The 16,886-nt window shown below is 40.0% G+C and overlaps 1 protein-coding gene across 1 annotated transcript; it reads right to left on the reverse strand.

Moving 5' to 3' along the window:
- Positions 1–14,744: 14,744 nt before the first annotated feature.
- FIBIN (fin bud initiation factor homolog) lies at positions 14,745–16,591 on the reverse strand. The gene has a single exon (XM_080931775.1). The coding sequence runs from the start codon at positions 16,237–16,239 to the stop codon at positions 15,586–15,588; it is 654 nt and encodes a 217-aa protein (XP_080787901.1). The 5' UTR covers positions 16,240–16,591; the 3' UTR covers positions 14,745–15,585.
- Between the last annotated feature and the right edge of the window lie 295 nt (positions 16,592–16,886).

The raw sequence follows: 16,886 nt of genomic DNA on the forward strand, positions 1-16,886 counted from the left end.
CTTCAACATTTTACCATCATCAACGGATAGTTCATTCTAACAAAATATAAATAGGGAAACATCTGAATTAAGTGACATCATAGGTCAAGTGAACAGACAACTTATAGAACAGGAGAAATTTTTTTAAAATTATAAACCTGAGAGAAATGATATACAAACATAAAAAGAAGCCTTAGAACTATACAAAAAATTAATCAACCTATTTAATAAATGAGATAATGATATGAAAATACAATGACAAAACAACATGACCCTTGGACAAGTTAAACAAATGTTCAGCTTCACTAGCCATCAGTGAACTGTCAACTAAAATAAGTGAAATTTTATCTTCCCCAGTCAGATTGACAGTAGTTAAGAAAATGAATTCCCAATGACAGTTTTACCATGTGACTCAGCTACATGAACCCCTAAGCACCCAAAGACTCCAAGTCAACACATCCCAGAGAAACTTTCACCAATGCAGGACTATTCAAATAGCTAAGTACGGAACGTGGATGTCCAACAGCAAAGAGAGAGAGATAAGTGAAGTTGGTATATATGCACACAAGGTTTTCCAGCCATAAAGAATAATGTGGTTATGTGGTTTTCAGAAAATAAATACATCTGTAGGCAGACATATTTACTAAATTTATACAGTCATAGGAAGATAAACATCATACATTTTCTTTCACATGATTCTCTGATGGTTTCTATACAAATCCTATATAAGTATTTGACATGATAGCAAAGACAAAACTATCTAGGGAAACAAAATGAACTAATGCCAGGGAGCAATAAGAGAAAGGGTGGCAAGGGTTTGGGGGGACTTGCTCACTGTATGCTATATATTTGTATGAAAATGGTTTTTATGTGACATACCACTGTGTGTAATGAATATTCAAAATGTTTTCTTCTTAAGACGGAATGTGCAGTAAAGATCAAGAAGGAGTGAGGAGAGTGAATACTTGGGTCACGTGGATCCACTCATGGCATCACTGTTCTGAAAAAGGGCTGATACACTAGAGAGATCCTTCTCATGGCGCCATGATTAGGAGCTCAAAATTCCATTTTAAACAATCCACATAGATTTTACTAACACTGTCCTTTATTATATCACTGTTGGCCATATTCCTGGGCAGGTGAGACAAGAAAGGCTTAGAAACATATGTAGGCTCTGAAAGGTTGGAGACCAAGACGTTTATTTCCTGGTATTGTTCCTTTACAACCTAGTTCCAGGGACATTAGGCAGCTTTGATAAAACAAACGACAACAAAAAAACCCCACTTATCTTTAATCATTATAATGAGACATAGCAGAAGTTTATGCTTATATTGATAATTTATAATTTAGAGCTCAGATTTTTATTGAGCAATATTTTTTTGTCTTGTACATATGTACCTACAACTTTATTTATTTATTTATTTACAACCAGTTAAATTTCCTGTGTTATTAGCTGAATTTACAGTGGTGTAGTCAGCACACAGTAATAATTATGTGTGTCCGTGTCAAGACCACTAAGAGAAAAAGGAAAGTACCAGCCAACCAGATGTTTTGTCTGCATCATGAACAACTATCACTTAGTCTAAACTGACTCTTTCCAGCGCTTTAATTGTCTTATTGAAGTGTTCAGAAAGCCTCAATCAGTGGGAAGACTGTGTGTGTGTGTGTGTGTGTGTGTGTATGTATGTATGTATGTGTGTGTGTGTGTGTGTGTGTGTGTGTGTTTGTCTGTATGTGTGTGTTGATGCCAAAGAGATGAAATTAACCCATTTTTAAAAGGTTTCAGTTTTAATCATGATGTCGGTACATTGTATCTGCTTTACTGTACTAGATATGTGAATTTTCTTGAAGATGCATGGTCCTTCATATATGTCAGCATGCTAATAATAGTTTATAACATCCATTGTCCCTAGATCTTATTTTATTCATATACTTCTAATATGTTCTTTGTCTTCTTAATAAATTTTATCATGATATGCAAGATTCTCAATATAACTATCCTCATCTTTTACATATTTGGGACCAGGTTTAATATTCTTTGTTGCTGGTGATTTTCCTATGCACTGAAGGATGCTTAGCAATATCCCTGGTGTAGTCAGTGGTGTAGGCGTTCACTACTTACCCTTCACTTTCACGTTATGCTCTATCCTTGCTGCATTATGCGCTCTTTCCTCCTGAATAAGCGTTTTCCTCTTTAGGATATGGGTAGATAATATGGTCTCCCCCTTCTCTAATGTGCTTAGGAGGAAGACAGTAAGAGACGTAGCAGAAACTGAACAAGGATGGGGGCAGGGAAAGGCTGTGGACTTTAGGTGTTTATCTTCTATTAGTGTTGTATTAATGGGGCAGATACTGTTTGTGTGCATGTGTCAGACATAGAGCAGTAGTTTTCAAATATATGTAACAGGAGTACCGCAAACCGGATTGTATTGTTTACATGACAAGAGAATAGGAGCAGATAATTGTTATTTCTAGATCACAGAGTAGGAAACAGGCCTTGAGAGCCTTAACTCACGTGCCACAATGCAACAAGTCAATGGGAGAGGAATTACAATTCAAGGCAACACAGACTGAGTCCACAGCCCTGTTTTCCACTAAGCTTAAAGTTGTACTGATTTAGCTGTCAACCTTGAGGCAGTTCATTTGTGCTTATCTTCCTGTTGTTGAAAGATGGCTCACCTGGGACAAAAGGCCACTGGAATTTCCACGATCCCTGTACATTTCTACTCCAGAGCTCTTACTTGCCTTTAATGAGTTTCTCAGACCCTCCTCACCAGGCACAGCTTCCAGAGCTGAGCTCAGCTCAAACATGGCGCTTTTGGGAATGAACCAGGAAAGTCTCCTCAGCTGTTTTTGTAGAAGGAAAAAACGATGCATAGTCCCTATCTTCCATTTCCCAAAATAAAACTGTTTGAGCTTTCAAATTTGCCTGTAGCCAGACCTTTATGAAATTGTCCACAGTAAGCTTGAAAGAACATAGATTTAAAAATCTTCTGTTGTTTTTCCTTTCCAAGTAGAACACTGCATTTGCACTCCAGAGAACATTAGGTGGCTGGTAAACTGTTTGCAAAGCAAAGTGCATCGGGTGTGACAGCACTGGGTTCTTAATCAGGCCTTTTTCCCGTTCGGTACTTCCTTACCCATCAGGCACACAGGGTGTCTTCTATGTTCTCTATCCAGTCTACAAAATTCACTCATTATTGAGCTTAGATGAATTGCCCAGCTAGGAGTTAGTGCATCCTCATGTACATTCAAATGGGTGCTAAACAGTATACTAGGGATATTGTGTATATTCCTAGATTTATTTAACCATAGACCTTTCAAAGTAGGTGTCATCATTGCTGATTTATGTAAAGGAACCCAAAATATGGCCCTGTTAGGATAGTGTACATCAGTGGATGCACAGGACAGATGTGGAGCCCAGGAGTTACTCTGCCTGCAAGTCTTCCACACATTGTAACGTCTTTCATCCTGACAATAAGCCAGAGCTTAGTGGGCTGAGATATTGTTTATGTAACATACAAAAACAAAACAAAACCAAACAAAACCGTGAGGGAACTTAGCTTTTCACACTCAGGGAAGGAAAGATACCAGGAATGTGATCAAGTTCCTAGAGGAAAGAAATATATGAGGGCCTGAGGGTCCCTACGTGGTGAAAGATGTGAAGAGATATTACTGTTGATAATTAAACAAATGAAGAAATTAAGAAGGACACATGCAGACACACCAACAGCTATGACTTTGAAGATTCAATGTTTTTAAAGTGGCTGTGCTGGTTAAAGCGATTCATAGATCTCTTAATGTAACTTTATAACCTTTAACTGACAATGATATTCTTTGTAATATTAGGAAAAAGCCATCCTAAAATCAGTATGAAACCACGAGAGAGGCAAAGAAAATTTGAGTAAATGAATACTGAGGAAATGAGCACAGAAACGGTATACAGACTAATGGAATGGAATACAGAACACTGACAAAAACTTATTTATCTATAGCCAAGTGACTTTGACAAAGGCATCAACAGCATCCCCATGCATAGGAGACTCTTTCAGTAAGTGCTTCTGTGAAAATTGAGTACTATGTCCAAATAATGCAGCCAGACCCTGATTTCTCAAGATACACACACACACACACACACACACACACACACACACACACACACACATATATACATAACTGAAGGGGGTAGGGGGAGGAAGAGGGAGGGGGAGAGTGAGAGTGAGAATGAGAGTGAGAGGGAGAGGGAGAATAGGAGGAAGGGGAGGGGGAGAGGAAGAAGGAGGAGGAGGGGAAGAGGGAAGGGGAGGGGGAGAGGAAGAAGGAGGAGGAGGGGAAGAGGGAAGGGGAGGGGGAGAGGAAGAAGGAGGAGGAGGGGAAGAGGGAAGGGGAGGGGGAGAGGAAGAAGGAGGAGGAGGGGAAGAGGGAAGGGGAGGGGGAGAGGAAGAAGGAGGAGGAGGGGAAGAGGGAAGGGGAGGGGGAGAGGGAGAGGGAGAAGGGGGAGAGGAGAGGGAGAGGGAGGAGGAGGAGGAGGAGGAGGAGGACGGGGAGAGGGAGAGGGAGAGGGAGTGAGAACTCTCTAAGGGTAGATTAAAGGCTTCTCTAGTAAGACACCAGACTAGAAAGTTACTTGAAGGAAATAGTGTTGCCAGATATCAGAATGAGTCATTTTATTTTTATTTGTTTGCTTTTGCTTTCTTTTTGGCAAGACCACCAAAGCTTCAAAAACAAAAATGAAAATAAATGGAATTCAGTCAAATAGAGGACAAAGAAACAACAGAATGGAAGCTAGGTCACAGGAGAACATATTTACAAACAAATGCACTAATGTGCAAAACACATGAGGAATAATTGCGCAAATTTCCAATGGAGAGAAACGAAGGACCGGGTGAGTAGCCAAGAGGCCTAAACAGATGCATTTCAAAAGAAAATAGTGAAATGACAACTGTAAACCCATATGCCCCAAATCACAGATGATCTGGGACATGGGACTCGCCAATCAGAGCTGCTGCAGGATTTTACCTTATCCCCGGAGGAGCAACTAGTAACAAGGAGGCTAACAAGATGCAGAAAAGAGGAACTCTGGCACATCGTTCACGGTGATTTAAACGTGTGTGGTCGCTTGCAAAGCAGAATGGTGGTTCTTTAAAAACATAATAGAAGTCCCCTGTGATCTGGGGTCTTCACCATTGGCCTAAGCTCAGAGAAAATGAATTCTTAATGTCTAAAAGTCAGCTCAGCTTCAATGCTTACTGCAGCACTGTAGATAAGAAATGGGGACCATTCTGAGTGTTCATCATTGACAAATGGATAAAGAGAAGGTAGGGCATAAGACATGCACACATACATGGAGTAGTAGTCAGCCATAAAAGAGTTAGACCTGTGTCTTCCTATTCACCTTGATCAATGTAGAATGCCAAGCAAGCAGACAACAGAGTGGCTAGTTACACATGGTCAGCTGACTTCGCAGCAGTTAGAGGAGCCTGGTGGTTATGTGTGGAGGGGGGGATGGGCACAGCTGAGCAGGAGTTGCTTAAGTGAGAGCCACAGAGCAGTGAGGAGCTCTGTGCACAGCCAGAAGTGGCTAGAAGACACATGATGGTGCACACTTGGAAAAGCTCCAACACACTATCCTAAATGTGTTTAGTTGGCAAAAAAATATTCAAGGATACAGATGTGTTTAATGTGATATAAATGCCAAAATGATACACATCTGCGTAAAACACCATGCTATATAAGTGTATTTAATTTTTATGTTTGTATGTGCCAATGAAAATGCGTTTTTAGTAAAAGTGTAAAATATACCCTTAGGAGTTGAACTTCCTAATGAGTGAATGAGTCTACTAATCTAGTGAAAACTGTCTTCTAATTTGAAACAACTTTTGTGCTGTGGCCATGTGGCAGGCTGTGTGTGCTACCCAGGGAGGGTCAGAGCACTGAGGACAGGGTATACTCACTGTGAAGCTCTGTGATTGTGTCTTTCTTCTTCCTATTTGAATTATTTCTATGATTTAAGACGAGTCTCTCCAACTCTATGCCCCAGTTTCTCTCTCCATTTGCTGTAATTTCTGAATTCCTAATACGGGATGTAAATACTGTAGCTTTTTCTTTCTTTCTCCTCCCCCTCTGCCTTGCTCCTTCCTCCACACATGGTTTTATTTTGGCCTCTCATGAGTTATCTCTGTGCTCATGTTCCATTCGATTCCCAGGTTGACTGATTCAATACTGAAAACTTTTACTTATTATATCCTAATTTTAACACAACATTTGTTTTATTTAGCTTCCGGGACCACTGAAGACCAACTATGTACTCCGGAATTCTAATTTGAAGATGTAATGGTCATTTGGGGAAGATGTTTCTGTTAGGGAAGAGGATGAACCATATTAGCAGAAGCCACTGGCCAATGATGAGACAGCAAGGTTGCAGATCACAGAGTACAAAGGGTCAGCTAGGCTCTGGGTACCTTCCGCATGGGTACCAGGGCCACCTGTGAGCAACTCTTGGGAATTGCTGCTATATGGACTCTTGGTGTTTAAAGAGGGTGTCTTACTTAGAACAGCACTCTTGGCAAATACTAAGTTGCATAAAGTGACTGTTTTATCCTTACTTTATTATCATCTGAATGTAGCACAATGACTGGACAGTACCAGGTGCTCTGTAAATGTTTGTTGAATGAACATGGAAATGAAGTAATAGCTTCTTTCATAAATAATCCTTTCACAACAACTTAAAGGCAAAAGTGGCACTGCATGTTTTTGTAACGGTAAGCTTTTTACAGAGGAAATGAGAAAACCCTCTGAGGGCTGGCTGCCTGCGAAAGTTGTGTCACTACTGTGGGCCGTCTGTTCAGATCTTGTACTGGGCTTTCTCTGTGGTGAAACTCTTGGAAATTAGAGGGTTTGTGGAAAATGTGATTATGGAATAAGCATTTATAATAGTATAGGCTTTGCCAGTTTCTAAGCCTGAATGAGTTTTTGTTTTAGCCAAACAGTTAAAAATTGTGCTATTTTGAAAGTGTTTCAAGTGACCCAAATGCCTTTAATTTAGAGAAGAAATATGCTTTTCCACTCCTTGTGTTTGAAGTTAAATATATGTGCATATTAGCTTTCATGGTCCAAATTGTGTACCCTTATGTAAAACACAGTATAGGCTCAGACATTTTCTGGGCTTATGGTCAGAAGACCATGTATCTGCCCCCAGTCATGATTTAGCTAAACCATGGCCTCTTTCCTTGAAGCCCAGATAAAGGGTGTACGAATAGAACCAGCTAGTTTACAGAACTTCTGGACAGCCTCCTGGTGCAAGAAGTCTGCAGAATTTCATGTCAATGCCTTCAGGCGCTCATGGGAAACCACTGCCATCAGAGTGAAACAGGGATTCATTGGGCCAGGTCTCTTCAGCGAAGACCATTGCCATTAGAGCTGAAATAAAGCTGGATTGGTCTACCCAAGTTGTGGCAGAGTCAGGTCTGCAGGCCATAAATCCTGCTAGGCTGTGAGGTGCAGCAAATCCCACCGTGATAGTCTAAAGTTTGTTAGCATAATGCTGTTCATATTGAGAGCGTATGGAGACTGTTGAGATCAGGTTTTAGGGGCTAAAAACTGGACTTTTCCAGGGTAGCCAGGATATCATGATTCTTATTTTCGCCTTTTTGTTGTTGCCCTTTCCAGGCTTAGGGATTTCCTTCTCTTAACTCTCCATTTTTTGGAGGGGGTGGGGGGTTGAAGAATTCCTTTTCTGTGAGTCACCATGCTCAAGCATAGAGGGATGAGCATCAGAAATTGGAGGGCAAGTTAGTTTTCCAGCTGCCCTTTCCTACTGTGCATTCATTCTCTGTAGCCAAATGGGGTAGGGATGTGTGTGGTGTAAGCCCATGTATGAAAACTTCTCTCATGTATTTGGGCATAAAGATGACTACTGACAATTTTTCTTAAAGCGAGGAGTTAAGACTGTTTCATAGACTCTGACACACATAATGTTTAAAATGAAGTTAAAATGTTTTCATTTTAACTGAAAACACACAAAGTGGCTTCTTCAAACACGTTTCCTGTAGTGATCTATACATTGCAACATCCTATGTGAATAGAATCACATTTGCATGGTATTGTTACAAATGATTTTCATAAAGAGGCTTATTAAATCCTCACATAAGCCCAAAAAGTATTCGCTTAGTAGTAGAGGAATCAGAAGCTCCAGGAAATTTCTTAATTTGCTTAGATTTTCCAGCTAACATGTTGCAGAGGTACAGTGTGAACTCTGCCATGATTCTAAGGGCGAACAAATCTGTAATGCCAGGTTAGGAGAAACTACGGAGAAGACCCTGGAAAGGATAAGGAAAGAATGAACTACGGTGGGATCAAAGTGACACCTGTCGCTTAGGAAAAACCCATTTCAGAGGGCATACGACTTGTAGCGTCTGCTCTTCTTGATGGAAATTGTCATAGACTTTTATGGAAAATGTCAATGATTGACTCTGGTCAACGACACCACTTACACTTTCGAAGGTAGCTTGGTTTTGGGATGAGAGCTGGGCCAAAAATCAAAGCAAGAATTAGCACATAGACACACATTTCTTTAACTGATTGCAGGCTGAGATTTTTCACAACTGGGAAAAGCAAGCCTTACCGCCAGCCCTCGGATAAGGAGACTTCACCTCATTAATCATTGCTGTCAGGTTCCTCTCCATAAACAGTAGACTGTAGACATACAAAGTAGCCTTCATTTCTCAAAGAAATATTTCAAGAGGGCTGATGAGATATATAAGCCATCTAAGCAAAGCAAATGTGAACTGAAGTTCAGACAGTGTTCCAGGCTTGTGCTGAGTCCAAAGCAATGCAACCTTTTAAAGTCATGTTGAAATCCTAGGCAGAAGCTCAGAGAGTGTCTTTCCAGTTACACATGTGTAGAAGTTTGCTATGGTCACACTGTAGGTCTTTTAAGAATATAAAATTTAATGCAAGTTAAGCTGCTTCTATGAATCACAGAGTGACTCCAGCAAAGGCAAGAAATGTAAAATTGAACATACAAAAAAAATCCTCAAACAAGCAAATCATCATCAACAATAACAACAAAAGCAAAACAATAATAAACTCTTGATAAAAAATTGGGCTTGACTTTTTCTCATTCACTTACTTATTTGTTTATTTACTTATCTAATGTGTGTATATGGCATATGCATCTGTGTACATGTGCTTGTGCACACATACATGCATGCATAAATGTGTATGCTTAGGAAGGTCAGAGGTGTAGGTCTCCTGTCTTCTTCAATTGCCCTCCACCTTACCTTCTGAGACAAGGTCTCGTCATTGAAGCAGAATATTTCTATTTCTGCTGATTGTCTAGTCAAGGAGCCCCAAGGGACCACATACCTCATCTCTTCCCACTCCAGTTCTGTGGTTGCAGACAGATTCTTTTCACTCTTGAGCTTTTAAATGGGGCTTGGGAATCTGAGTTTAAGTCCTTATCTTTAGGCAGCAAGCACTTTACCCACTCAGCAATCCCAGGTGTGAACTTTGTGTTTCAGTTAAGGAAACTAGGTAGGCCCCATTTTCAATTCATAGAGATTTATTATATATCCTACAAGAGAAGGTGAGTTAGTAAACCTTCTGCTCAATTTCCTGCCTAGGGAAAGAAAAGAAATAATTTGAAGGCTAATAAGAAAATACAACAGTCATATTGCCTGTTTTAAAGTTTTTGGCTACATTACTACATGTTACCCCCTTGTATATCAGTTTTTCTTTCTGAGAAATTAATAAAATGTACTGTTTGTCTGAACATAATCCTGTAAAGATTATTTTAAATACATGTGGAAAACACTTTAGGTAGTGTCTGTTCAATAAGTATTTTTGTCTTTATTTTGCAAAAAGATTTACTGAGTTTCAGAACATTTAATGTGTTTTTTGAAAGTCATAAGGCTAACACAGAATAAGATAAAATCTAGAATGTTTAATGGAATCCATTATGGGTATATTTCAGATTTTTAAAATTTAGGCAATATTTATTTGTTTATGAGTACGAGGAGGCGTGAGTGACAGTCAGAGGCCAGCCTGTGGAGTTGGTTTTCTCCCTGTCACCCTGTTGGTTCTGTAGATTTAACTCAGGCCATCTGTCTTTTGTAGAAAACATATTTATCTTGTGATTTACCTCAATGGCCCAGCTCTAAGAAGTTTTGAAAGATTTATGAGCCTAACCATATTGATTACAAACCAGTGATGTGTGTGTGTGTGTGTGTGTGTGTGTGTGTGTGTGTGTGTGTAAAACTGTGGTTATCAGTTATAGATGGCTTCTTTGCTAAGGGTTGAACTCAACTTTCTCCTTTCTGATGGACTCTATCGGGCTTGAACTTATGTGGATCTTGTGAGTGTTCCAAAGTCCTCACTCTGCACATTGCTTATTTTGGGCCTCTGTGTTAACTCCTATCTAATGCAACATGGAGTCTTTCTGACTTGGGTTGGCTGAGCCACTTTATTGTTACATTCCTTCAACAGAATAATAGCATTATCACTTACTGATAAGCAGATACTAGCCCCAGAAAGCTCTGAATACCCAAGAAATAATTCACAGACATTATGAAGCTCAATGAGAAGAATGACCAAAATGGGGATGCCCCAGTCTTTCTTAGAAGGGAGAAAAAAACACTTATGGGAAGAAATGCAAGGTCAAATAGAGGAACAGGAATTCAAGAAAAGATCACCTTGGGATCTGCCATATATGCCATCACCAAATCCAAGCACTGTAGCTGATTCCAATAGAGATGCCTCCTCAGGGACTATATTAGAGTCAAATAGATACAGCTGAGCATGCTTGCAGCTAACCATCAGACTAACCAATGATGGTGCTAAAGAAAGGACCTAAGGTGCTGAAAGGGGTTGCAATCTCATGGGAAAAAGAACATTATCAATCAACCAAACCCTCCAAAACTGCCATGGACTAAAACACCAACCTTTGTGTACACATTGAGAGACCTATTGATTCAGTTGCATATGTAGCTGAAGATAGCAGTGTCTGGCATCAATGTGAGAAGAGGCTTTTGGCCCAGAGAGGGCACGTTTTCCCAATGTAGAGGAATGCCAAGGCAATGGGGTGTAGAGAGTGATTAGGAGGGAGTGCACCTTTGTGTAGGCAAATGGAGGGAGATGGGGGATGGGACTGGGGTGGGGGAAAGGGGTAACATCTCAAATGTAAATACAGAGTATCTAATAAAAATTATAAAATAAACAAATAATAATAGCATTATGTTTTCCCAAGAACCACGACTTATCTAGTCTCATATTCTTGGCCACTGTAGTACTGTAAAGAATGGTTTCCATTTCATGGGGTGGGTCTTATATCAAGTTTTTAAAAGGGGTTGGTTATTCTCATAACATTTGGGTCACTCTTGACCCGTGTATCATATAGACAAGCCATTGAGGTAGGTTGTATGGTTTGTAGCTGATTTTATGTTTTCCTTCTTCCTTTAGTAGTGTGGAGAATACTTTAAAGCACCATGATTGCTAATCAGTACGGTTGAAATTTTATACCTGTGTACAAAAAGCACCTAAGACATATAAAGCAAAATGCAAATACTATGTGTGTGGAGAAATTTTGTGGGTACAACTGATGTTTACTTCTTTGTGTTTATTATGTTTTGATATCATTAACTTCAGAATATATGATTTTTCAAAATCAGAAAAAATTATTAACAGCAATAATAAAAGCCATGCTTCTCTTAAATAATAATTTTGACAAATATTTATTTCATTCACTGTGCTTTATATTTACAGATAAGTCTAACGTGTCCTGATGAATTCTTCAATCCCAGAATTGTTACACTGTACGTCTTTAAAGGTTATTTTCCTCCAATGTCTATGCAATTTCTATTCTGGTCACCACACACTGTTGCACAATGAAAATGTTTGATAAGGGATATACACTTGAACAGACTCACTTTAGACACAGTATTCATTCCTCAAGACTAGCCCAATGTCAAAACTGCAAAAATAATATGCATAATACACTGTTCTGTTCTCTGTTTTGGTGAATTATTCTTACGTAGTTTTAAGTGCTGTATAGGAAAAAGACTTCTGATACCTCTGATTGTTTTCTATATTATATTAAAAGATTTGTAAAGCATATTTAGCATTTCTATTTTCTACCCAAGTGACATTTTATATTATGAAGATTTTAATACTTGGTTTTCTAAAGTGTTGCGAGGAAGTTTGACCACATGACCATGCATGGCCATCTCATATTGCAAATGGATCTTATGACATTAAATAGTTTGTAATAGTTTACACTATTATTTTTCTATAATAAAGTGTTATGCCTGTTTCTTTGGTATGTTGTAAAAAAAAAGAGGTTAAGAGACAATGTGCAGCATGTAAGCTGCTGAACATTTTTTTTGGTTGTGCACACAAAGTGTCCTGTGGTTTCTCATAGTCATGATTACTTTTATCTGCCTAGTTTGGTATTCACAGAAGCCAAATACCTGTTTTCTTTCATTATTAGGCCCCAGGTACATAAATACCTATAAATGCTTCAAAATAGTATATAAAGTTGTCCAAATGGTCAGACTGGGAGAGTGAGACTTAGTGGTATTGGCCAGTTTGTCTCACAAACAGTTACCAGTGAATAAATTGAGATTTGGTAAACAGTGGATCCTAGCACCTTTACATCATGTGTCATCAGCTATTTATACTGTTAGGAACAGGGTTTGGGACAGCTGGCTAGAGGATCATGTACTTGATCATATATCCAATTACATAATCATCAATGACAAAGCAGTAGCATACTTGAAAACTTTGATAAGGTCTAGTTAAAGGGACAAGGCCATAGCATATGTGACCATAGGGGTTTGATATTATACACAACTTGGGTTTGTGGGCATCATGAGAAGAGAAGCCTGGATTAACCATCTCTACTCTGCCTTTGTGCTGTGCCTCACCACGTGCGCAGAAGAAGATCCTCCAGAGCTGGAGGATCATGGGATGATACTTCTAAAAGAAACCATTTCGTTTCTCAATGGCTTTTCTTGGGTTCTTTTATTACAGCAATGCAGCACAACTAACTTAATTATTTAACTGTATAGAATTCCTCCCATCATTTGTTGTTACAAAAAACAAAATTACTTCTTAGTGATGGCTCTTACTAGGAATACTGATTTTCCAAACATGTTAGCTAGTAATAGCTACAACAACAATGTGGTTGATTTCTGTTTTAAATAACACTTCGAATATATTTAACTCATAGATTAAAGTCCAGAGGTTTTGTAATTTCCAAGAATTACACACAGCCTAATTCAGTTCCTGGCAAGGACTAAGTGGTTGACAAACACTGGCAAGAAACAACAAAACAAAAACTCCTAAGTTGTATGGATGCATTTGTAAGTGGATTTTTTCAGGGAAGAGTGTATGTGATTTATCCATGATTTGCAAACATTCCATTGTCTCAGAAATAAAGCCCAATGCTTTCAGTGAATATTTATCACTGTATGAGTAACCAAGTCTAATGTCTAATGACAAAGTAGGGAGGGAAGGTCTTGGTGAGCCTGTGTCCCTGCCATTAGGTTAGACAGCGCCAAGTGAGGTCACCTTCTGGACTGTCTCACGAGGTCTCTTATCCATCTGTTGCTTACCTGGAAATTCCCATTCATTTTCTATCTGAGATCATCTCTACAAGACTCAGGGGACCATAGGCTGTTTATGTAACCAATGATGGAATGGTTTGATTTTGTTGGTATAAAGACTATTAGCACTAAAAGAAGCATGCCTGTAGTCTACTTCAGTTTTTAGACCTGTAGCAGATTCCTAATCGTGTCTCTTTCTTTTCCCATGGAGACATCTCTAAAGGTGAGTAGGACTCTTCTGTGCCTATGAGAATCTTCTTAACATAACCTGATAGGTGGCCATTACCAGGTGATTGAAATTGACATGCAGAAGAAAGACAGTTTTTCAACCTCAATACATTCCAATATCCGATTTCAGCTGGCAAAACTAAGAAGATTGCATTTGATTTGTCTGTCTGTATGATGTAGCTGAGTGCTCTGGGAGCAGTATTGACATTTTCAGGCTGGAAGCCATGTGGCTTTACATATATTAAAGTACCAAATTTCATATTTGCTCTGATTAATTTTTCCTCATTCGTTGCAGAATAAAGAAGGAAGCCCTTTAAAAAAAATCGTTTACCTTTCCCCAGAGACAAATGTATATGGCACATAAATTCTTTGTTTGCATAGAGGAAAAAAATAGGTTCTCTGATGAACAGAATATGAACTCTTACATACTTTGTTTGTAGATACATGTGAAAAGAAAGTATATTTAAGTTGGTGATGAGTATTGGCCCAGAAAGAATTGAAATAAAATGCATTTCAAACCTTAATTAATTTATTTTAAGAGCACAGAAGTAGCTTTCAAATTGTTTGGCATCACTAACACAGAATATATGTCACACAGCCTCTCTAGAATAAGTGCACATGAGGTATGGACCTTTTTTCACACATTTCCAGTGAAATCTATGAAAAATGGGAGTAATTTAAGATTTTCCCATCAGAAGAGTGAAAATGAAATGTGTAATTCTGATACGGGCTAAATCACTCCCCTTTTCTAGAATGGTTTATGTGTGCAAACAGGGCAAGGTTCTCAAATATACAACACCCTCATCCCCTTTGTTTTCTTTTTAAAGCTCATTCTTATCACATACTCTGGTAAACTGGCTTCAATCTTCCCTCCTTTACACTGGTCGTTCTTTGAAATATGAGAATTATGACTGTAAATTAAAGAATAACCCAGTATCATATGAAAGCATTTATTGGCTGAATAATAAAACTTGTAGAAGGGGTTTCTAGAGCTACACCATCCCCTCTTGAAGTACGTTTTTGATAAGCAAAAAAAAAGCAATACTACCCGAGCTCAAGAAGAAAAAATATGCTTGCAGCTTAAATCATAGCCCCTTGAGGAGTGTTCAAGCAATCGGTTTCTTTGATGGTGCAACGAAAGACACAGAACTTCCCCAAAGGTTTGCTGTCTTAAATGCTGCACCTTCACCTTACCGAAACCCACAATGGAACTTCGAACATCTTACTCGTGGTGATTTACAAGCAAATTCTCAATAACAATCTTACAGCAAAACAGAAACAGCTAAGAACATAGTAAATAAATAAGAGTGAAAGGAGAAAGGAGAATCAAGTGACTTCCTTGGCTGGCAGGCATGCAACACACCTGGGACCTCATCTGAAACACAGACGCCTCAGCCTTCAGAAACCAAACAGAAGGCTACTGATGCAAAGGACCCCACCCACCTTATCCCCCCTTAGTATGTCCAGACAATCTTCAGGATGAGAAGGGTAATCATTCCTTCCTTCTGCACAAAACGCATCCTTTAGGTGGGGATGAAAGAAGTGATTCTGTTATAGCCATGAAACCTTTTAGGGAATAACCCAGGGATTAGTTTAAAATTGCTTTTCACACGTGAAAAAAAAAAAAAAACCTTAATAATAACATAAATAATGCACGGAACCAAACCAAAATCAGAATACCTCAACTTATTACAGTTTTCATTCTTTTTAAAAGATGACTTCAGATGTGTTCTGTAAGTGCAGATTTGGATAAAATGAAGCAGTTACAATGGAAATATTAGCCTGTCTTCTGTCCCCCACCCTCCAGATAGTCGCTTTTCAGTCGACCTAAGCGGGACCCATGGCTCCTGATGGTATGTGCCAGCAGCTCATATTTGTCTCTGAGGCCTACAGAGATGTCCAGTGTCTCCTTCAGCAAGGACCTGGTGTGGACCAGCATCCCCAGAAAATCCTCATTGAGTCGGCTTTCCTGTCGGCTATCCTGCTCCTGGCCCTGCTTGAACTTGCTTTCCAGCTCAGTGAGGGATTTGTCAGAGTTGGAGTAGGCATCCCCAATCTGATGGGACTCCCGCCTCAGGTACTTGCCGTAGCTCTCTTCCCCATCCAAGTCGTAGGAGATGCTTTTGCTGATGCCCTCCAGGACGCGCCCAGCATCCTCCACCTGGCGACCCAGTACCGTGAACTCCTCTCGAAGAGTGAGGCTCAGCAAACTACTGGCTTGGCCCCCTTCCCCCTGGGAGCAGCGCCGGCGATCACTCACCCTGAAGAGCAGCTGGCATTTCTCAGGGTCATCATTCTCCTCGTAGTCTCCATCAGGCACGAAGTAATGATGCAGAGTCCCATTAGACATTTCTGGATATAAGGGGCCATCAAAGTAGCCTCGACACAGGTGGCAGAAGAAACCCATCCAGATCAATTTGGGGAACACCATTCTGGATATTCGGGAGAAGCGTTTTTTTAGCCCAGGAACTAGGAAACGAGGTTCCCCTGGGAGTCAGCGGCTTCGGATGAAGGCGCCCTCCTCAGGCGCAGCGCGCTTGCTGCTCTCGGATTCAGGTTCCTCCACAGGCTTCATGTGGCTTTATGCAGCAGCGAGTGGAGTGCAGAATGCTCCTCAGAGTCTCTGGTCCTCTCCACACTGGGCGGAGGTCCTGAACCTTTGATTTTGCAGCAGGACAGAGGGACCCACAGAGTGGGGACCTGCTGCTCCAGGCGCTGGCTCTGCGGTCACCTTTGGAGTTCCCTCTGGCTCCAGGGAGATGGAGCTAGTAGCTAAGGGGAGCTGTTCTGACACAATTTCAACCCCTGGACTGGGTGGGAACTCAGTTTTATTTCCCTTTGGCTAAAGATATCCCGAGGATTGCAGGACTCTCAAATTACAGCTCATTTCGTCACTTGGAACCCAGGGAACAAGTTTGGAAAGTTTCACCAGTCCCCTTATTAAAGGTACAGGATATATTTTTCAAGATTGGAAGAGGAGACCCTGTACGACACAACTGAACTTGAATGGGAATAGTAGAGGGTGAATATAAGCATAAAATCCAATTGCTATTAGCATGTTTAGGAAAGAGGTGATTG

The sequence above is a fragment of the Micromys minutus genome (assembly GCF_963924665.1).
Source record: "Micromys minutus genome assembly, chromosome: 17".
NCBI lineage: Eukaryota > Metazoa > Chordata > Mammalia > Rodentia > Muridae > Micromys > Micromys minutus.

What these genes read in the sequence shown, in the direction of transcription:
- FIBIN (XM_080931775.1), bottom strand. Translation starts at nt 16,239, where the DNA reads ATGGTGTTCCCCAAATTGATCTGGATGGGTTTCTTCTGCCACCTGTGT.